This window comes from Bos grunniens, chromosome 7, assembly GCF_055505025.1.
Source record: "Bos grunniens cultivar Pamir isolate PY7600 chromosome 7, Bosgru_T2T1.0, whole genome shotgun sequence".
Classification (NCBI taxonomy): Eukaryota; Metazoa; Chordata; class Mammalia; order Artiodactyla; family Bovidae; genus Bos; species Bos grunniens.
The window spans coordinates 108,266,975-108,290,328 of record NC_141171.1 but is presented as its reverse complement, the minus strand read 5'-3'; the positions used below and the strand labels follow the sequence as shown (position 1 = coordinate 108,290,328).

At 46.6% G+C, this 23,354-nt stretch overlaps 1 protein-coding gene across 9 annotated transcripts in view; it reads right to left on the bottom strand.

Moving 5' to 3' along the window:
- Positions 1-1,750: 1,750 nt before the first annotated feature.
- The window catches only part of FER (FER tyrosine kinase), a 458,023-nt gene continuing 436,419 nt past the window's right edge, over positions 1,751-23,354 (bottom strand). For 7 of the 9 annotated variants that reach the window (XR_015168399.1, XR_015168400.1, XR_015168396.1 and 4 more), the window contains 3 exons: positions 12,419-12,573; positions 6,968-7,090; positions 1,751-5,656 (listed from right to left, as the gene is read on the bottom strand). Coding sequence is in view for 3 of the 9 variants with exons in the window: in XM_086413354.1 (XP_086269480.1) it covers positions 5,514-5,656; positions 6,968-7,090; positions 12,419-12,573 (421 nt within the window). In the remaining 6 variants the exon portion in view is untranslated. The remainder of the gene's footprint in view (positions 5,657-6,967; positions 7,091-12,418; positions 12,574-23,354) is intronic. The other 2 variants (XR_015168401.1, XR_015168397.1) reach the window with 1 other exon arrangement.

Sequence of the window (23,354 nt, the reverse complement as noted above, 5' to 3'; positions counted from 1 at the left end):
ACACTCATATCTTCTGACTTCAGCGGTGACGTTTGGGAAGGTAATGTCTGAATTCAAGATGTGAATCTTTTTAGTGACTCCTAAACGTTCTTCTTTGGAAGCTCCTACAAGCCTGCTGGCAAGGAGGGAAGCGGAAATCTGTTTACATTGCAAGCAGGAGCCCCTCAGGAGGGATCTTTTCTTGCATAAAATACAACGTGGGCGCTCTTCTCCAGTGCTGATCCCCTCAGCCACACGTGCACCACCTTCAGCTCCTCGCTGCTTAAGAGGTGGGCTGAACCTCTCGTGTCTGCCGTCTTCCAGAAGAACCATGCAGCGGTTGCTTCCTCTTGAGTACAGGGAATGCAGAGAAAATCAGATCAACGGCTGACTCTGTCCTTTAAGAAATGTCGCAGGGAGTTGAGACCTACATGAGTTTAGTAACATACAGCGGGAAGCAGCTCAAAACTCCCCTTGAGGGCTGCCCTCCCTCACTGATGCTGCATGTATTTGCTGGCGGGTGAGCCCCTGAGTCACCGCGCTGCTTCTCTGTGATGGCTTTCTGCCCTTCGGTCTTCCTTCCCGGTGTCTCTGCTCTGCCTTCCGTGTCTGGCCTTGGCTGGCCAGGCTCTGCAGAGATGGGCTTTAGGACGGTGCCCCAGTTGCTCTCCCTCCCACGCCACCAGTGTAAAGACGAGGACCGCCGCTATTCAGTGGTCATCTTCCCCCTGCCCTGCTGGACCGCACGCTTTCCCAGAGTGGAGCTCACCCCCAGAAGGCGTCTCTGGGGTGCCTCTCGGGGCCCACGAGTTAACATTCGCCACAAGGTGAAGCAGCGTTGATCTCAGCATGCTCTCCCTTCTACCTGACCGGCCCCGCTGCAACCAGATTTCTAGTAAGGTGTTAATAATCAGAGATTGAGTTTACGAAACAAGATAAATAACACACACAGAGAGACTTTGATGAGTCTGAACACACGTGGCCAAATCTGCGAGCCGGCCAGACAGTGAGCGTGTGTCAGCCAGCACGGCATAGGCTCGCAACGAGGGACGGGAGACCGCTCCGGTGGACGGGAGAGGGGCTGGGTCGCCTGCACGAAGGCCCCACGCTGGCGGGTGACCTCTCTGCTTCTGCTAAACTTTGCGTAGGGAAGGCGCTGACCTGCTGGCCCTGCCTTCCTCAGGCCCCCCGGCGACACCGTCAGAGTCTTGGTTCCGCTTTAACTACCCGACAATCTCCGTAGGGGCTGCATCTTCCTGCTGCGGAAGAATCTTTCTCTTCCTCCTTTGCACACGCTCGCCTTGGCGCCTAATTAGCAGAGGCGCTGAAGCCTATGCTCATCACTTCTCCACAATTTAAAGTGATCAGGAATTTAGTACAGTAGGGTTTTCTTCCCAGCTAAGAATCTCAGTCCTTACTAGGCAGCTAAGTGAGTTTTAATGTCTACACTTAACAATTCAGAAGGTAACCTTTGAATCAGCATGAGGCAGTAGGATGGTTTCAAAGGGGTAATAAATATTTCCTTAAATCGAATTATGACTGAGACATATAGTTTACACACCTTCTGTATTATAGCATCGCCTTCTAAAGGAGAATTTTATGGGACTCTGCAACTGTACCAGTATCTCCTTCAAGTAGGTAATCATGGTACGTGAAATCCTGACTTTTAAATCAGTGTATTTTCTTTGGCAGAAATTAAGATGTGGTTTTGGATCCTCCCAAATAATACAGTATTCAGACTTGATATGAAACTCAAAAGAGAGAAAATAAATAAAACTAAAATATTTAATAAAAATTTTTCTGGTATTTATAAGCAAATCAGAGTAATAAAAGAGGTAACACTTTATTTTAATGGTAAACTTTCATGCTAACTTAATAGTATAATGGAAGTGTAATATAAACTCATTTTCATATAAAATCTTTTTCCTTTAATTAACATATGAACACACAAAGAAACCGTGTCTTTTGCAGTTATCTGCCCCTTTGTTGTCTTTTGTATTTTACATTTATTCTGTTTGAGTGAGGGCTGTGACCTTCTAAATACAAAAATTAGTCTCCATGTGACTCAGAACAGTGTTTACAGACAGTCAATTCTGTTGATAAGAAACATCTAAAATACCAATCTTGTGATGGGGGAGTGCGCATATGTAAAAGGAAGGTTAAGGCAAACAACTTAACCTTAAGTTAAGGGCACACTCAGGAAGGCTCTCAGGCCGCCCCGACTCACGGGAATAAACTAGGGGGCGGTGTGACCGAGGAGACTGAAGGACGGCCTCGACGGGACCTTCTGCGCTGCTGTTTCTGTTTACCCCACTGTAAGGTCCTCAGTGTGCGGCATGTAACTAAAACACTTCCTTCGTGACACGCGTCACACCGGAGTTGTGAAGCTATAGCTATGTTAGTGGTATCGGCCGAGCTTTATGTAAGACCATATGGCACAACTGAAACATGAGTTACACATACGCAAGAAAATCGTACTGTGGTTTAAAGGAAATGAAGACTGTTTCAATGACTGAACACTTTCTTTTCTTTGAAAAACGACCCTCAAATGAAAAAAGTTGTGAAATATGAAAACTGGCTGAAACAATCAGACTCATGTTCTACACTGATAATGCTAGTGAGAGGCTTCAATAATAGAGTATTTGTGATAGAATGGTGGATTATGGATGAAGAACTATATTGACTATTAAATTTGGGAGATAAAGAGAAAGTGACAGAATGGACTGAAATGAAACCTCCGGGTTTGAGCATCTAAACTAAGCCTATTCACACCCTTTATTATTATTTCCTAGAAGAGAAAGAGAATATCGGCTTTGGGAAGTAACCTTAGGTTACGTGGAACACAAAATAAGTTTAGGTTTCTAGTGTTGATAATAAATGCCTACCTGACAATAAAAGATTTCTTTCCTTGAAAAATGATGACCTACCTGTCTATTTCTCATACAGGTTCCTTGGTAACTCAAGACAGAAAAATGCAGGGGAGGATCCAGCTGCCCGGGCTCACCTGCCCCCTACTCTGTAGTCATAAATTTAAGGAATGACGACAGAAACGGAACAGGAGAAGAGATGCCACACTTGAAAAACCCATTCACAACACAAAGATTTGTGACCTGGCTGGATTACATTCAGACCAGTGGCAGTTTTGGTTACCACTGTTTTCTTACTAAACAAGTCTATTTTGTATGTTTCTGAAGCTTCTTTCCCTACATCAACTTGCAAATTCAGAGGAGTATTTGCATGTGAGCTTTCTGGGTATGGATTAGCCTCCTAAAGTACATAATTCCAATAATTATCAGTGACAGAAGGGATGAATAAATTATGCTTCAAGCACAACAAAATTAATGGTAAAAAAAAATGGTCTGCATAAGTTTTTCTTAATGCATGTGCCTATATTAAACTGAATAGTCTATACAACTGATATGACCCTGAAAGAAGTTATTAATCCTGAACTATACCACAGCCTGCTTTGGGACACAGAATAAGATAGAATTTAAATGCTGCAGATGTCATGATGTTACGAAAAGCTTCTTTAATTTAAGCATAGAGTTATGATGTGAATTGTAAATTCTAACGGCCTGGATGAGTGAAATATCAAAGCCGTGTTCGTTCTTTCCACCAGAATGCAAAGATTAAGCTTCAGGTCTTGTTCACAAAATTAAAGCCCAAACCTTCATTCTCTTTGCTGAGAGCTAAGCTTTGGGGCTGCTAAGTGATGGGAGGCTGTTTTGTTTTGTTTTGTTTTTAATAAAGAATGCTACAGAAGTGCACTTGGAAGCATTGGCAAAGGGCAGAAAGGTCCCTATTTTATTCTTGCTTTTGAAAGCTGGCAAGTGAGTGTAGAGCAGAGCTCTTAATCTTGAGTCTGTGCTGTGATCTACCGCAGTTTATGCCATCAAAAGAAGGTTTCACTTACTCGTCATATTTGACAGAAGGGAAACAAAGCTGCTTTTAAAAGAAGTTGCCTAGTATACTGCATTATTTTTGAGGGCAAGTTTATTATGCTTTCATTTTAGTCCGGATGTGGTAATCATGAAACATGTATGAAACTCGCACACACAGCCCCTTTTCTCTTCACCATTATTCCGTGTGCAGTGATATTCCCGGGCAGCAAGCGGGTGGATGGGGCAGGAGGCATTTCCATCCCATAAGCGCCTGCACTGAACGCAGACCAAATGATCACTGCTGTGCATCTGGACACAGGCTGGAGCACGCACTAAAAGCTCCCAGGCACATTTACCCCTGAGCGTGACCGTCTCTCACACACACGTGTTTCCTGAGGCAACTATATACAGAACATGGGATGGGGTAAGTTCCCTGGATGCGGCTAAGAGTCAGCTGAAGAGAATCCTAGTTTAAACTCAGCAGTGTTTCCCCATGACGCATCTCCACTGCGCTCACAGCTGTCAGCTAACGGTAAGAGTTCCCAGGTAGCCATGTGAGAGTAAATGAACAGAGAGTGGACAAAGCAGGGCCGCCTCTACAGCTTCCTCCTTGATAATGCTCATTGGACTTCAGAGCTGTTCGCTCCAAATTCACACCTGCCTGACTTCCTGGTATCATCTGTGTGTGTGTTGGGGGGGTGAGTGTGCACACGTGCCCATGGGTGCACACACAGGAATGTGTTTATGAACTAGGACCATTCAGTTCGGACAGCCCTGGAAAGTGGCGTGGATGAAAGGAACTGCATTCCGAGATGTCTCCTCTCAAATCAAGGCGCTTCAAAGGCGCTGTGACTTTTGTGGACTTGTGCTTTGGAGCTTCCCTAAACAATTTCTGGTTGCCGAGAAGGCTGTATCTAAGAGCTCCTGAAAGCATTTCTCAGAACCTTGCTCATGAATTCAGATCATAACGTGTGCATGTCTGTGTGTGTGTGTGTGAGTGTCTGTGTGTGTGTGGAGGCACGACTCTGCCACAGGTCACAGCCGTCCAAAACGGCCTCTAAAAGCCGCGGCCTCAACTGCCAGCTCTGTGAGGGGACTCCAGCCACCATCCCCGACAAAACAGGAGGGAAACCACAGCCTTACTCGGAGGAAGAAACGGGAGGGTTCTTATGCTTATTTCTGGCGAGAAAGGAGAGAAGACCCCGGGGAGGTCTGAACAGTTCTGTGTGAAGTGATATTTACCATCATGCTCCTGCCCTGGCGGCGCAGAAAGCTGACTTTGGTCGGGACGTGCCTCGCGGACACGGCGTGCCAGGCGGCGCACGCACGGACGGAGCGGGGTCCGCAGCCGGGGCGGCAGCGGGGAGCCAGGCCTGGAGGAAAGCGGCCCGTTAGGGCAGGACGGGTGGGCTCCGGCACGCTGGAGCCCGAGCCTGTCCACTCCCGCGGGGCTGAGCTAGGAGCGCCCATGCAAGGACTGCGCTTCAATGCCTTTGCCTTTTTTTTTTCCCCTTAAACAGTACATATTTTAAAAAAGTTAATAAAAAAGTAACCTTAGAAGACGGTTGCACACAACACGGTATACACTCATGGTTAACAAGGAGAACAGTATTACTCTGCGGGAGGAGAGGCCGCGTCCACGCTGCTCCGTCACTACGTGATCTTCTTCTTGATGACCGCGAGCTCTTTCTGAAGTTCACTGAACTTGGGGCGGTTTTCAGGTTTATAATCCCAACACTTCATCATGATTTTAAATATTTCCTCTGGACAGTGCTGAGGGGCTGACATCCGGTATCCTGAAGACACGAGAGAAGGACAGAGAATTTAGGACGGGGATAATCAGACACCACTGTTCACACAGGGCATCGCGCAGTTTGCAGTACCGTACGTTGTCGGTTAACAGAAACAAAAATGCCATTTTAGGGGAGGCTGATTTTTTTTTTTCTGTAAGTAACGCTGGTTTTAATATCATAGAGCAACATCATTACCTTCTAGTGCCACGAACCCATTTTGTGTTTGTGACAAATGAACAAAGCCTGATGTGAGAAACTCACATACAAATGCATGTTTTAGCTGCTCTAAGTGTTAGCTTGTAGATGCTACGGGCGGTTTTTTTTTTAATCACCTTTCAGCTCAGGTTTCTGAAGGTGAAGAGAGGATGAGGATTTAGAAACATTACCTCAAAAGTGAAACAAGCATGAATACAAGTCATATTGCTTTACAGCTGAGAAGAATCTTTAATTCAGAGTCACCAGGCAGTGTCCCAGCAGGCTGCTGGGTGGGATGTGTGTGCCTGTGCGCATGTCCTCAGCGTTAGGAAGGACGCTGGCAAGTCACCCTCCTGCCCCCAACCCTACAACCATGCCCCCGTGGGGGGCCTGAAGCTAGGGCGCTGGCATTTGTCGAAAGCCGTGGACACACAGGTCCACGCGAGGGTGTCAGCATCACATGCTCAGGCCTGCCTTTGGTCTGAGAATACCATGGGGTTCCTTTAGAACTGTTACAAGACTGTCAACTTCTTCCTGAAATCTAACTACCTTTCAATTAGTAGGGACATTAACAGTGTTTATTTGGCATAGAACAGGTACTGTTCCTGAGCCTCTTAACTGTTTCCCTGGAAGAGAGTGAATGGCACAGCCCTGCAGAGGTTGTGCTAGGCAAAGGCAGTGGAAGAAGAGCCTAGAGCCTTCTATTTCCAAGGCGCTGGATGTTTCAAAGGCTTTGTGGTTGGTTTCTGTCGTGTAAGATCCACACCATCCTTCAGGTTCAAAAGTAGATGTACCAACACCTTTTCGATTGGGCTTTGCTGATAGCTCGTGATAAAGAATCCACCTGCCAAGCAGGAGACCTGGCTTCGATGCCTGGAGAAGGAAACAGCAACCCAACCAGTATTCTTGCCTTTGAAATCCCATGCACAGAGGAGCCTGGTGGGCTACAGTCCATGGGGTCGCAGAGTCGGACATGTCTGAGTGACTAAACACGCACACACACTTGTGTCTATCACGCACCCAAACAGCACCACCTTCCTCTGCCCGGGAAATGCAGACGCAGCCTCAGCCTGCCCCGGTGTCGGCCGTGAACACTGCCACCCTGTGTCTTGAGCTCACCTCTTTCCACCTGTTCCCGGGCCTGCTGGTTTGTCATTCCGGGATAGGGGCAGACCCCCAGGCTGAAGGTCTCCCAGAGCAGGATGCCGAAGCTCCACACGTCACTCTCAGAACTGTATCTCCCTGCAGGGCGGACAAATCACAGCCAGCACACTGGGTAAGCAGGTGACAATTTCTGATTGTGTATGTCTGTGTCAGTCACAGGTTTAAACTTAACAGGGACTCAACAATTAGTGATATTATTCTGTTGCCTAGTTTTGCTTTCCAGGAGGAGTAATACACCAATTAAATGAACAGTCTTCAGGTTGTTAGTTTAACCAAACCACCTTCCAAATCACACTTCCCCCACCAAGAGCACATTCTCACTCAGTATGCACGCTTACTCTCTCTGTGGCCTCTAAATGAGCCGGATGGTTTATCTAAAAAAGATATAAATTTGTATACATCAATGCCTAGGAGATTAAATAAGCTGGGAGTTATGTAATTTTGTTTTCTGCCTGCATTCAATTTCTTTCTACTGAAATTACAAAGTTAGAGCAACAAGGAAAGTTTCTTAACTTCAGTTTTTTTACTCATCACTGTTTACAGATATTCTTACATGCCTAAAGGTCTCATTTTCTCCACTGACAGTTTCATTTATGAAAAATTCATTTTTCTGTGTTTTGAATAGAGTAGAAATTAACATAGCTCGCTGATAAAAACAACTTCTTTAAATTACATGGTACCTTGTTTTGTCAAAATATCTTGGTGCACCTGTTTTACTGCATTACATAAGCTAAGCTCTTGGTTTTGTTTTCTCCCCTTGGTAATCTTCTAGACAAACACAGAGATAAAAGCCAAACAAAGATACTTTCTGGAATGAATGTGACATCAAGGAGCGGAAGCAAAAAGGCTATGAATTTCCAAGATTTTCCAAAGTACTTCTGCCATTCCCGGATTTATAAATGCCTGGCCTCTAAAAAGGTCTTGTTAATTTGAGTAGGATGGCCTTTTCTCTTTCTTGCAAACAGTACAAGGAAATAGCACAATACTGCTATGCTAACTGCTCTGACGTCAGAGACTGGAGTGTTCTGGAGGATCATCGTCTCCAGCTGTGTGAATTAGTTTCCTTCTTACTAGACAGTAATTATGGACATTCACTATGCGAGTCAGTACCAAGATTAGTTGCCTTGTCTGTACATCAACTGTTTTCATGCCTGACATCCAATGAATTAAAGCTTTTTATGAAAATCATTCAATGGCCACAAGTTTAGACTAATTAGCTCTTCAAGGACATGTACAGCCAAGAGAACCCAATGCCCTTTTGTGAGATGATACCTGGGAAGAGGTCAAGAATGGCCACTTGTTCTGTAAACCAAGATCACACTCTGGAAGTGAAAGCTTATAACCTAACCCTGTGACCTGACTTTTGAATCTGGTTTTAACTGGATTATTTTAAGGAATTACTTAGTATTTCTTATTGAGGTATAATTGACATATAACATTATATGAGTTTCAGTTGTGAAGCATGATGATTCACTATTTGTATATATTACAGAATAATCACAGTAAGTCTAGTCAACACTATCATCCACTGTCACAAAAATTCTTTTTCTTGTGATGAGAACTCTAAGGATCTACTCTTCTAGCAACTTTCAGATATACAATATAGTATTAATTATAGCAGCCATGCTTTAAATTACATCTCCATGTAGAACAACAAGTAAGACTTTCGTAAGATATATTTTCTCTTGTTAAAAAATGCTAGGATTTAGAGCCAATCTTCAGTAATTTTATTCTGGGAGAACTAAAATGTTTCTCAGGTTTGCCGAGACATGCACACACACTCAGGAACTCCCTCACTGGATTGGGTAATAAATACTCCTGACTTCCTTCTCATCCTGTTAGACATCTCTCCCTCACCTAAACTGTTCTGCATTTAAAATTTTTTTATCAATATTTTTATTGAGGTATAGTTGACTTACAGTATTAATTTCTGCTGTACAGCAAGATGATTCAGTTACACATGTACATACATTTTTTAAAAATGTTCTTTTCCCTTATGGTTGATCATTGGACATTGAATATTCTCTGTATATAAACATATAAAGTGGGGCCCTGCTTCCCCATTCTGTGCATAAAAGCTCACAGCTGCTACCCCAGCCCTCCTGCCTGGCCACTGCCAGCTGCTCCCTACGTCTGCGCTGTTTGACAGACAGGTTCATGTGTGCCATGTTTCAGGTTCCGCATGTGAGGGCATCATACGGTGCCTGCCTGTCTTCCTCTTTCTTACTTCACTTGGCACGACAGTCTCCAGTCGCACCCATGTCATGAAAACAGCGTCATTCCATTCTCTCCCAGCCCACTGTGTGCGTGGGACGTGTCTTCCGTGTCCACCCGCCTGGGATGGGCTTAGGCTGCTTCCCTGTCCTGGCTGCTGTGATCACTGCTGCTGTGAGCGCAGGGGTGCGTGCGTCTTTCTGAGTTAGAGTGTGGTCTGGGTGTGTGCCCAGGAGTCGGCTGGCTAGATCACGTGGTGATGCTGCACTTGGTCTTCTGAGGGGCCCCTGTCTTGTTTTCCATGGTGGCTGCACCCAGCCACGTTCCCACCAACAGTGGCCTCCCCTGTCTCCACACCCTCTCCCACATTTACTTGTAGACTTCTTAATGATGGCCATTCTGACTGCTGTGAGGTGGTACCTCACTGCAGTTTTGATTTGCATTTCTTTGATAATTAGTGATGCTGAGCATCTTTTCATGTGCCTGTTGGTCATTTGTTTTCCTTCTTTGGAGAAGAAGGAAAGGGTTCTTTCCTTTGGGGGAAGAAGGAAGGAAGAAAAAGGTCTATTGGGTTGTTCATTTGTTGTTGAGTTGTATGAACCGCTTGCATACTTTGAAATGAAGCCTTTGTTAGTTGCATCACTTCTGAACATCCCCGCCATTCTGTAGGTTGTGTTCTCATGTCGTTTTTAGTTTCCTTCCCTGTGCAAAAGCCTGGAAGTTTGATTAGGTTTGTTTTTATTTCTATTGCCTTGGGAGACTGGCCTTAGAAAACACTGGTATGCCTTATGTCAGAGAATGTTTTTCCTATGATCTTTTCTAGGAGTTGTATGTTGTCTTAAAGACTTAGGTTTATGTCTTTAAGCCATTTCAGTTTGTGATGAGAGGGTGTGCTGTTCAGTATTTTATAAAAGTAACATGAACAAGCAGTCTGTCACTGCCCAGCAAAGACCTTCACGTGTGCTGCACCTGGTTGCTCGGCCACATCTGCCTCTCTGTGACCCTGTGGACTGCAGCCCACCAGGCTCCTCTGTCCATGGGGTTCTCCAGGCAAGAACACTCGAGTGGGTTGCCACACCCTCCTCCAGGGGATCTTCCCAACCCAGGCATCAAATCCAGGTCTCCAGCATCACACACAGATCTTTACCATCTGAGCCACCAGGGAAACGTGTCTTTATTCTATGACATGCTAAATTTAGATTTGGCTCTTACAGATATTGGAATTAGAATTCTGAATTAAAGTATTTGGTAAATACTTTAGTCAGCTTGAAATTCAACTAAAATACGCCCTGATTAAAAGGCTGAATTTTACTGGCATAATTGCTTAGCAGTAAGAGAGATTTTAAAGGCAATGTAATATAGAGAATCCGGCAGACAGGATTAAGAACACATTGTAGAGAGTGGATTTTACTGATAAGTATTTACGGCTCCCTAGTCCAGCACTGGCTCCCTTATAGGGCTGCTGTAAGAATCAACAAGAAGGTGCTTAGCAGTTTTCATTATCTAAGAAAATGTCTCCATTAAAAAAAAGATTACAGTCCTTTCTTTCGTCTTGTGATTGCTGTCGTTAGGAATATAGCCTCAGAATAATGACCACCCCAGAGAAGAATCAGTGTGGGAAACAGCAGGGCTGCCATGCTCTGTGGGTTTTGAGGAGTGGTGGGATTCCTCAAAGCTCACCAGCACTTCTCTCGCCAGCACACGGGAAGACAGACTAAGGGTGAGGCTTAGTGTCCCTGACGTGTTAGGTTAAAAAACTGCATTGTTGGAAACTAGAACAGCTTAGTCAACTTCTTACAATGACAGCTGCCTGCACATGTCTGTTCCATAGCATTGCTGACGTGCAAAATGCAAAGCTGGTTGTGGTGTCTGGATCCATCCCAACTGACTTCCAAAACAATCATATTCCAAAGCTTGATCTGGAAAACATTCAGTGGTTCCTCAAACACTTAAGCACAGAATTACCAGATTCCCTAGTGTGTACTCAGAATTAGTTGAAAACAGGTACACAAATAAACCCCAGTACACAGGTGTTTAGAGCAGCACTATTCACAACTGCCAAAAGGCAAACACCGCTCGAATACACATCAGTGGGTGAACGGATAAATAAACTGTGGCAGATACATACAACAGAATATTATTGAGCTACAAAAAGGAGTAAAATAATGATACATGCTATAACATGGTTGAACCTTGAAAACCTTACGCTAGATGAAAGAAGTCACATGCCAATGGTCACACATTATATGATTCCATTTATATGAAATAGGCAGAATAGGTATATACATAGCAACCAAAAGCAGGTCTGAGCCTGCCAGCGGTTGGGGGAGTGACTTCTTAATACGGGTGTAAGGCTTTATTCTGGAGTGAGGAAGATGCTTTAGAACCAGAGAGAGGCAGGATTTGTGCAGCGCTGTGAAGGTACTAAACGCCCCTGAACTGGTCACTTTACAACAGTCAGTTTTATGTCACATGAATTTTACCTCAAAGCTTTTTCTAAATTACCTGTCTTTAATTTAGGCATTAAGACTTTTGTAAATACTTTATATTAATTTTTCATGATGAAGTACTTTTCACTTTAACAAAGAATAATTTTATGATATGTTTTAAATTTTATTTTTATTTTACATTGGAGGGTAGTTGAGTCGAAATGTCCTCGCAAAGTGATTTAGATATGTACACACACATATTCCATCTCTCTCTTCCCAAAAGATTTATACAAGTTCCAGAGACTGAGATGCTAAGAAACCATGTCAGTTTTTCAGAGAGAAACTACAGACTCAGTATTTCAGGAACCTAACATCAGATGAGGTTATTGGACCAAATATAAGGCATTCAAAGGAAATGGTCCAGAGCCACACAACACTTTGACTCTGGGTTTAATCTGACTATTAAAATAGAAATAATCTTTTTCTGGGATCACGATAGAAACTTTCAGATGCACACTCACACTTACCAGTGCTTGTAACTCTATCCATCTTTTAAATCTAGCAATCTCACACAGAAATCTGATCAATAAAATCGCTGAATTAAGTCTGTCCTCAAGTGTGCAAAGTCTGAACACACACACCCCGTGTGCTGCCCCTCAGCTGATTCTCGCTTGTGCTCTGCTCTGCTCCGGGACTCTGCCCGTGACTGTTTCATGCTGACGGAGTCCGCTTTGACCACCAGAAAGGAAGGGTCCCTTCTTACCATAATTAAGCGCTTCTGGTGCCGTCCACTTAATGGGGATCTGCTTCAGGCCAGAAGATGAATACACACCACCGTCCTCTTGACGAGACATTCCAAAGTCACTGATTTTCAGCACGTTATTCTCACCAACCAGGCAGTTTCTTGCAGCAAGATCCCTAGGTCACAATAAGACACAGAAAACGCCGTTCACATGGATGGCTTCCACACTTTGCATTTTCACATCTGCAGTGTGCTCGTAATGAGGTTAAGAATGCATGTGAGTTTCCAGTCTTTCTCTCTGTCACAGGTAAAAATTACCATGATAACACATGTACATGTGACGGGCCACATGCTAATCCAGGCGCCACAGGCATCATTTCCACTGAAACAGAAAGCACTGATTCTAGGGTTAAGAGAGAAGCCACAGGAGAGACTAAGCAGGCTCCGTATTACTCCTCTCTTGACTGGCTATCCCAGAGCTGCACTAACAGAACTTTCTGGGACAAGGGTGTATGCGGCCCCGCGGGCCCTGTGTGTGCTGGCTGGTAGGCAGCACGGACCACGTGACTACTCAACACATGCAATGTGACGGGTGCGATGCGGAAACTGAACGTTTAAATTTTCTTTACTTTCAGTTACTTAAATAGCTGCGTGTGCCTTTGGCAGTGTATCCCTGGAATTTCCCAAAGGCTGGAGAATGGCTGAGATGCCAAAGAGGCTGGTGCCTTTCTCTCTCTTTTCCCTTTTTGCATCTGGGATATGCAAAACCCTCCCTGGTGAGCTGCCCTGCCTCTCTCACCTTGTTCTGCGTGTGTACTAAATTGACTAAGTTGTTTCATTCGTGTCTGATTCCTTGCGACCCCATGAACTTTAGCCCGCCAGGCTCCTCTGTCCATGGAATTTCCCAGGCAAGAATACTGGAGTGGGTTGCCATGCCCTCATCCAGGGGATCTTCCTGACCCAGGGATCGAACCTGAGTCTCTTTTGTCTCCTGCATTGGCAGGGGGTTCTTTACCACCAGCCCCACCTGGGAAGCCTCTATCGTGTTCCGGTATCTCCATAATTGCTTATTCCAGCCACACTCAACTTTGTTTTGTCCCCAAACATAGGACAAACCCCTTCTACATGACAAGCTTATTTCCACAGTAGGGCTTTGCACTTCGCTATTCCCTTTGCCTGGAGTGCTCGCCTTCTAGACTTTTGCATAGCTCACTCCTCTTCATTCATTCTTAGCTCAACTGAGACTTCTGTGAGACTTGCCAACCTCCCCTGCAGCTAGCTCCACACATAATCTAAATACTGGCCAATGAGATATAAGCAGAACTCTTTAGTTTCTTTAAAAGAAAAGGGAAGTACCCATTACATTTCTCTGTCAGAGAACTCTATCTTGACCTCCCTTAACTAATAGAAAGATGGTGGTTAACAAAACAGACCACGTCTGCACTCTAGTTCTAGTGGGAAGACGCTCAATAATCAGATTCATATATGTAATATAGATGTTTATATATAGACATATAAATAAAGCATATGAGCATGCACACACACAGAATAGCAGAAGAAAGGTCAGACAGTGTTGAGTGCTAAGAGGAAAAAGAGCTATATAAAGGGAAAAAGATTTCCAAGAGGGAATCCTATTTTAGATAGGCTGTTAGGAAAGATCTCTTTGATAATGTGATATTTGATCAAAGATCTGAAAGAAGCTAAGGAGCAAGCCATGGGGATCTCTAGGTGAAGAGCATTCAGGGTGGAAGGAATAGTATTTATAGATACAAAGGCCCTAAAATTGGCCCATACTTGGTATATTCAAGGAACATCAAGGAAGCCAGCAGAGCTGGAGTGGAATGAGTAAGCGAGAAGACAGATTTAATCAGAGTGAGCCAGGACCAAATGATGCATGGCCCTTTAATACTAAGCCCCTTGGGTTTTATCAGCTAGGAGGTAGGCGGGGTTCTGCACACAGGACTGACACAGTGTGACTTAGGTTTTGAAGGATGATATGCTACTGTGTGGAGAGTGGACTGGCAGAACCAGAGAGCCCAGTAAGCAGCTTATCTGCGAAGTCCAGAAGAGGCGATGACAGCCTGCACTATGCAAGTGAGGAGGTGGTCAGAGCTATCAGATTCAGGATCTATTCTGAAAGCACAATCAGGAGGATCTGCTGGTGGATTGGATGTAGACTGGGAGAGAAAAAGAGCCATGGCTGACCCAAGGCATTTGGCCTAAGCAACTGGGAGAATGTGGCTGACAAGGGAACGGGGAACTGGGGGAGAACCAGATTCAGAGCATGGCAGACACAGCTAGCTGCTCCCTACTGTCCATTTAATACTCTTTTTCACCTTCCCCCCTGCCCACCCCCCCCCCCATTTTTAGCTGAATATATTCTCATTGAGCTAAAAAATGCTATTCATCCCAACCTCCCCTGCAGCGAGATCTGGCCATGATATAAGTTCTGGCCAATGAGCTGCAAGCAGAAGAGTTGTCTAGGATTTCTAGTAAGTTTCTTTTAGAGGGGAAGGACCATTACATTTCTCTCTCCCACCAACGAAAAGAGGAAGCACACTAAAGCTGGAGAAGTAACGAGACAAGGGGCCCAGGTCCCTAATGACAAGTGTGCCCGCCATACACGATCTGGACTTTGTATGTCTAGATTTTTTCTTTTAAATGTGTGAGAGAAATTCCTATGTCATTTAAGCAATTTTTGTTTCTTAGATTTTTCTTTTTTTTGGATATATGTGTGTTTGTGTTCAGTTCAGTTCAGTCACTCAGTTGTGTCCAACTCTTTGCGATCCCATGAATCGCAGCATGCCAGGCCTCCCTGTCCATCACCAACTCCCAGAGTTCACTGAGACTCGCGTCCATTGAGTCAGTGATGCCATCCAGCCATCTCATCCTCTGTCGTCCCCTTCTCCTCCTGCCCCCAATCCCTCCCAGCATCAGAGTCTTTTCCAATGAGTCAACTCTTCGCATGAGGTGGCCAAAGTACTGGAGTTTCAGCTTCAGCATCATTCCCTCCAAAGAAATCCCAGGGCTGATCTCCTTCAGAATGGACTGGTTGGATCTCCTTGCAGTCCCAGGGACTCTCAAGAGTCTTCTCCAACACACAGTTCAAAAGCATCAATTCTTCGGCGCTCAGCTTTCTCCACAGTCCAACTCTCACATCCATACATGACCACTGGATAAACCATAGCCTTGACTAGACGGACCCATGCAGTCAAAACGCACTCAGTACTGTAGGTGGGGAGTCTGCTTTTGGACATACTGAGTCTGAGACGTTGGGTAGGCAGTTGGGTGTGTGAGTCTGGAGGTCAGAAGAGAGGGGATTCAAGGACTGCGCTCCAGAAACTCTGTGACTTAGAGAAGGACTGAAGAAAGAAGGCTGAGGAGGAGCAAGTGAGGCAGGGAGGGAACCAACAGAGGAGCTGGTGTCCTGGAAGCCAAGTGAGGAAGGCTTTTCGAGGAGCAATGAGACAGTAACTGTCAGCTACTACTAAGAGGACAAGCAAGATGAGGACGATGAGCTGGCCATTAGATTCAGCAATGTGGGATTTAATGAGACTGACAAGTGTAGTCTCAGGAGCGGTGGGTACGATGGTGTGACTGGTGCATGTTCAATGAGAATGAAAGAAAGAAGTGGAGACAGGGAGGTTTAGCCACCCTTGAGTAAGTTTTCTATAAAGGCGTATGGAGAAATGAGGAGGCGACTAGAGAGCCTTTCAGGTCAAAGGGTTTTTCCCTCTAACTTGTGCAGACAGTAATACTAGTGTAGAGAGGGTAAACTAATGCGGGAAGGGGGAGGTGGGCATTGCTGGGGTGAAGGCTTTGTGAAGAGGTGGTGTGCTGTTCTGAGCTATACCCCAGTGCCCAGAATAGCACCGGGCACTAGCAGGTGCTCAGCAGGAGCTTGCTGAATGCACACACACAGTTTTATTCTAGGAGTGATCCCTGCTGAAGGTGGGTTGTCTGTTCTGTGCTTTGCTTTGTAATTCTTTTCTCTTGAGGAACTATCAACAACCTGCTTGTCTTTCAGCTGAGATGGTTTTATATATTTATCTTTGGAATGCACTTCTACATATCCAACATGAGTCAAGACTTCTGAAAAACTGTAGTCTAATTTATACAGTTGGTCTTGTAACACAGGAAGTACCCTGAGCACTGACTTTAGCAACAGCTGACTGGCAATATGGCATTTCCTCGGGGAGCTAAATCAGCCTTGTACATCTTTGTAGTAAACTTGGCCAACAGCAGCTAAAGACATCAAGAAAGGAAAGTGACATCCTCTGCCTCACTAACCTGGTAAGACTAGCTTTATTCGTTAGGTCTAGTTTCACATGGAGAAGCTTAGAAGCCCAAGGTTAGAATTAAACCACCAACTCGCTTCCCAGCTCTGTGGAAGAGTGAGGGAGTCTGGTTTGCTGTTAGAGTGAGTGGTGGTGAAGTACTGGCTCATTCTAATGTGTAGGGAGGAACTTTTCTATAAAGGTGCATTCTGTGTGCTCAGGAATGCCACGTCCTACCTGTGGCCTAGATGGCCGGAATGAGTAACAGCTCTGTGACTTATTTGAGTGTCCTTGGGAAAAGAATCTAAAAAAGAGTAGATACATGTATATGTGTAACTGAACCACTTTGCTGTAAACCTGAAACTCACACAACATTATAAATCAACTATACTACAGTACATTTTTTTAAAAAAACTGGATCTGGAATTGCAAAGTTCTAGAATAATCCAAGCAATTTTAAGAAGCATAAAGTTGAAGGACTCACCTAACCTGATTCTAAATATCACTAGAAAGATATCATCATCAATACAGTTAAGTAGAACAGATATATTACAGATCACTGGAGCAGAATAGCAGGTCCTGAAATGTATCACTGACGTGTGGTCACCTGACTGGACAGAGGTACGGTGGACCGCAGGGCGCACCTCCCAGTCCTGGCCAGGGGGCCGGGTGATGCCCCTCAGGCCAAACGCCACTTCTCTTGGTCAGAGTGAGTGTTATTCAGTGTAGCTGTTTAGGCATTTACAGAATTTTGGTGTCAGACCTTTCCTCAGAGTAAGGCCTGTGCTGTGCAACGACTTACACCATCTTCACTGCAGCACCGGTGGGGTTTGTCCTCTGAAATGAGGATTTCAGTTCTATGAGGGATGAAGCTAAAACTAATTTAGAGATACCTTCAACTCAGTGTTGTGGGTTGCATGAAGTTCAAGTGCATGGAAATGGTATCTTTGGGCATACTCTATGAATTAAAATAAAACCTCAGGCCTTCAGGCAATAAGCATGCACTGCATACTCACCCTTTGCCTAATAGTCTAAAAAGTATTAAAGGAGATAGGAACCACAGATGCGGTCTCTGGGCTGAGAAGCTGACAATCTAATTTGGGAGATAAGGCAGACACACACCTCTGTCCCTTCTCCCCTCTCTGTTCATTTATTTAGCTCCCAGCTGCCTCGCCCCAAGTAAGTCACGGCAGGAGACTAATGCTCCCTGCCTCTCCGCACATGAAACTGCCAGAGAACAAGTCAACGTGAGCCAGTGTGCTACCGACTGCAAATCCTACAGGACTTCAGAGATGGGGAATCTCCTAACAGGCTGGCATGGTGTCACAGAAGGTAACTGTGATGCTGGGAAGACTGAAGGTGGGAGGAGAAGGGGACGACAGAGGATGAGATGGCTAGATGGCATCACTGACTCAATGGACATGAGTCTGAGTGAACTCTGGGAGTTGGTGATGGACAGGGAGGCCTGGCGTGCTGCAGTCCATGGGGTCACAAAGAGTCCGACACGACTGAGTGACTGAACTGAACTGATGGGAGATAACTTGATCTTACCAGGTGCAGAGGAACGGCGCAGTGAATGCTGCTGGCTGCCAAAAGGACATGGAGATGCTCCACTTAGGTCTGCTTCGTAATCTTATTTGAAGATTCAAACTTTTAACTGTATACCAAGGGTCTCTTACAAGTTGTACACAGTATGAGACAGGCTAATTAAGGATGAAACAAGCACAGAGAATATTTACGGGAAATCCAATGCCAGCAGGCACTGGAGACAGCACATTTTCTTTGCTCTCTCTGGAAATTACAACAGCGAGCAGCTTGCTCTGGAGCGATGCTGCCTCTCAGAGCAAATACTGTGATGAACCAGGGACAACCAGGAGGCTGGGCCAGTGTTCTCCTTTGCCGGTTGCTTTATCCCAAATGCCATTCACTGCTTGCAGCCAAGATTAATCCCTCAGTAGGAAAGGAGTTAAGAAATATTTGCTTCTTTTCCCACTGGGTCTGGATAATTGTTACTGTTTAGTCGCTAAGTCGTGTCCAGCTCTTTGCGACCGCAGGGACTATAGCCTGCCAGGCTCCTCTGTCCACAGGATTTCCCAGGCAAGAATATTGGAGTAGGTTGCCATTTCCTTCTCCAGAGGATCTTCCTGACCCAGGGACTGAACCCACGTCTCTTGCATTGGCCGGTTGATTCTTTACCACTGAGCCACCAGGGAAGGCCCCAGTCTGGATAAAACTGAGGCACAAATAACTGTCAGCACTTAGGAGAATACCTGAGAGCTCCTCATTCTAACACATGGAAGAAAGCCAATAACCCAGGGGTTGGGGATAAATGAAGCCAACTTCATTTGCCTTATTATGCTCTGCTAAAGAACAGAATTCTATCTTATTACTGCACAGCATATGTGTCAGTGATGGCTGCAAGCACACTCGGGGAGCATCACAGAGGAGTAGTTGAAAGCAGCAATTCTGAAACACTGCATCGATGATTCACTAGCTCTTGGACCTTTAGAAATTTACTTAGGCTTGGCCTCAGTTTTCTCATCTGTAAAGTAGGAAGTATCTGTTAAAGACTGTTGTGACAATTATGTAAACTGTTTAGCACAGCAATTGGAAAACAGCAGTAAAACTTGAATTTTAGTTACAGAAACTGTGTATTGGAGAATAACTGCCTTCTCCTCCCTTCTAATTGGAATAACTGCTTGACCACCTTTCTGTTTATATAAACACAGAAGCCATTCAATTTAGTTCTCCTAACAGCAACAATTTATGTGGCATTTGCTAAATGTCAGGGATTATATTAAGCTCCTTTCATGAAAGCCACTTAATTCTTCTAGTTACGGTACTGATGACCTCCATCTTTATACAGGAGATGAACCTGAAGGCCGGAGGGTGAAGTGACCGGCCTAGGGCTGCACGGTCAGTGGAGGGTACTGAGGTCCGGCCTCAGAGCCTGCCATGCTGGCCCCCTGCCATCATGCCTCTCAACACACCTCGCGCTTCTCTTCCAGAATGCAATCCCATTACACACCCCGTAATCCGCAGCCAGTGGCTACAACTTCCGAATTTTAAACAACCGGAGAGTTAAAAGTTGATTACCTTTAAGAAAGGAAGTGACACTCTACTCTCACCTCTGAAAAGTGGGGGGGACCTGAAAAAACTTTTTTTGGAAGAAGCTGAATGTCAGCAAATGGTTTGAAGTGACACATGTGTGTCCACTGGGAGAGGGAGGCGGGCAGCATGGAGTGGCCCCTCGGGGACCATGTCACGGCCGCCACTACTGAGCCAACAGAGATGGGACCAGAGATGAGGCAAAAAAGAAGTGACCGGCCACACCCTTCTGCAGACCCCACGGTGCGTCCTTCCACCTCTGAATCACCTTCTCTTCCTTTGAATAAAACCTGTGTCAAGGTGCAGATCTCTCTCCGCCTCACTTTCAGGCGCACCTGTGACTTCACTCCCGGGTCTCCACTCCCCACCTCGTTCCTCAGCCTCCCTTCCCCTCACAGCTTCCTGCACCACACTTCCCACTCTGCCTCGGTGAGCTCTGTGCCCCCACCACTAACCGGGCACTTAGTTCTAAAAGAAGAGGCCCCAAAGGAAGGCCCAGCTGCAGAACTGTGGACATTAGGCCCATTATTAAACTGTGCTTTTTCTGTTCCTTTGAGAAACTGTCGCGTGCCACACGCTTTGGGAGGCGGGCAGGAAGGCGCCGGTCCCGTGCGTGCAGACAGGTGAGAGGGAGAGGGTGTGCTGTGTGTCTCTGCTGAGGCCTGCCCCAGTGCCTGGCGGGCTGGTGCGTTGAGAGCCACCGGGCTCCTGAAACCCCTGGCCTGCTGCCTGTGGGACACTTCGAGGCCTAGGGATCTGAGGCGCTTCATTTGCTTAAAGCTGCTGCAGTAATGCAAACATGCTACCTGAGGGGAGGGAGGCACATGAGACTTTTTAATCACATTTTGGCATAAATTACTCCAGTAGATAATCGAACAGACGTCACACAGAATCTGTGTGGACAGAGGAGACTGGCAGGTGCGGTCCACGGGGGCACAGAGTCGGACAGGCCTGAGCACTTGGTGGCATGGCAAACAGAACCTCACGATGACGGCACAGACCTGCTCCAACAGTGGCACAGGCTGAGCACCTAGAGCGGGCCACGCGGAGGGCGGGCCACGGGGAGAGCCGGCCACGGGGAGAGGGCGGGCCACGGGGAGAGCTGGCCACGGGGAGGGCTGGCCACGCGGAGGGCGGGCCACGGGGAGAGCCGGCCACGGGGAGAGCCGGCCACGCGGAGGGCGGGCCACGGGGAGAGCCGGCCACGGGGAGAGGGCGGGCCACGGGGAGAGCCGGCCACGGGGAGGGCGGGCCACGGGGAGAGGGCGGGCCACGGGGAGAGGGCGGGCCACGGGGAGAGCCGGCCACGGGGAGAGCCGGCCACGCGGAGAGGGCGGGCCACGGGGAGAGGGCGGGCCACGCGGAGGGCGGGCCACGGGGAGAGCTGGCCACGGGGAGAGGGCGGGCCACGGGGAGAGGGCGGGCCACGGGGAGAGGGCGGGCCACGGGGAGGGCAGGCCACGCGGAGAGCCGGCCACGCGGAGGGCGGGCCACGGGGAGGGCCACGCGGAGGGCGGGCCACGGGGAGAGCCGGCCACGGAGAGCCGGCCCAGCCCGGGTGCAGTGGGCTCCCGGGGGCGGGCAGGCCTGGTGCTGGTGAGTATGAGTGTGTGGCAAACGTCAGCCTGCTGCTGCTGAGCCGCTCAGTCGTGTCCAACACTGTGCAACCCATGGACCGTAGCCCGCCAGGCTCCTCTGTCCACGGGATTCTCCAGCAGGAGCACTGGAGTGGGTGGCCAGGCCTCCTCCAGGGGACCTTCCCCCCCTGGGGGATGGAGCCCGCGTCTCTTACGTCTCCCGCACTGGCAGGCGGGTTCTTTACATGCACCCCTGGGAGTGCAGGCGCAGCTTCTAAAAAGCTGTCCAGGGCTTGCCCTAGGGAGTTTCTTCTAAACCAGGTGACCTTCTCTCAACAGCACAGCAGGGTCAGCCCTGAAGGCTGAGTTGCCTCCATCCAAGAGTCTGCGTGTGCTGGAGAAATGCGGCCCTGGGCTGTCCGTGGAGAGACAGAGGCTCTGTTGACTCCCCTAACGAGGCCACTGCGGGCGAGCTGGGCCCTGAAACTGCTCCCTGAGAGCTGGCTGCAGGAGAGCCACTCACGCTCACGGAGGCCCCAGAAGCCACCTGCCATCACCAAAATGGACGTGGGGGGCGCACATACCCGCGCTTACTCTGGCTCTTTGATCTCCTTTCCGTCAGCAACTTCCCTGTAAGAGAATCCTAGCTGGATATACGCAAGTATGGACTAGGCATATTCTTTCACTTAGCTTATAGATAGTTCCTAGATAATTAGAAAGGGAACTCATACCACAAATATGGATATTGAAAAAAACCCAGAACCACAAACACGCAGTGATAACACCTGCTTTAGTCCTCAATTTACCGGACAAACCCAAAGGGGAATTCCTTTGTCTTTAAGTACTGTGACTAATCTGGATGGTGTATCGTTATGAACCTCTGTCTATACAGTCAGAACTAAGCATCTCTTATTCACAACTTTCTACTATCACTTGAGGGCCACATGATGATGTTAGATATCAAATCTGTAGAGACTACTACAAATTATAAATCAATACTGATCTAAAGGTGAACCTATTAATAAAGACAGAGTCTGGTCAAGAAGAACTGGGGCATGGTGGGTAGTGGGGAAGACAAATGAAAAAACATTGATGGAAAGTAAATACTGAAATCTCTTTAGTTCACAGAAACATACCAAATCCCAGTGGGGAATTTAATAACAAAACAGAGCAGTCCTAAGCACGAGATACCTGCCCTCCACACTTAGTCTCAGTACTAATGGCAAGAGCCTCTGCTCCTAAGACTTCTGGAAGGGAGATTTTAAAAACACCCACCCACTCCTGTTCTGACAGTGGGAGAAAGAAGCCAGTTGCTTGAGTGACTGATGATAAACCTACAATGCTACACTTGGATGCAGCTAATTCCTCTGAGCAACAGACAGAAGAAAGTGACAGAATCACTCCTTACTGAACAGTCATCAAGACAACAGCAACCATATGTTGAATGTTTTATATCTGTCAGGTACTGTTTTAAATCTTTTTCAAACAGTTCATTTCCTGTCAATACTCAGCTTCATGAGTGCTGATCTGAACACGAAATACACTTCAGATTTTTCCAGGAGCAACAGTGGAGCTCCCCCTCTGCCCGGGGTTCTGGACCAGGAGTTGGAGACCTGGGTTATCACCAGGGTTTTCCTTAACAAGCCGAGTAAACGAGTACCCCAGGCATCATTTTCCTGGGCCTCGGGATGAGAGCACCAGTTCTTGACTGTCTTGAGCATAAGGTTTTCCACGTAATATGCAACCATGTAAACTCTCACTATTTGCAGATGACATGATCCTCTACATAGAAAACCCTAAAGACTCCACCAGAAAATTACTAGAACTAATCAATGATTATAGTAAAGTTGCAGGATATAAAATCAACACACAGAAATCCCTTGCATTCCTATACACTAATAATGAGAAAACAGAAAGAGAAATTAAGGAAACAATTCCATTCACCATTGCAACGAAGAGAATAAAATACTTAGGAATATATCTACCTAAAGAAAC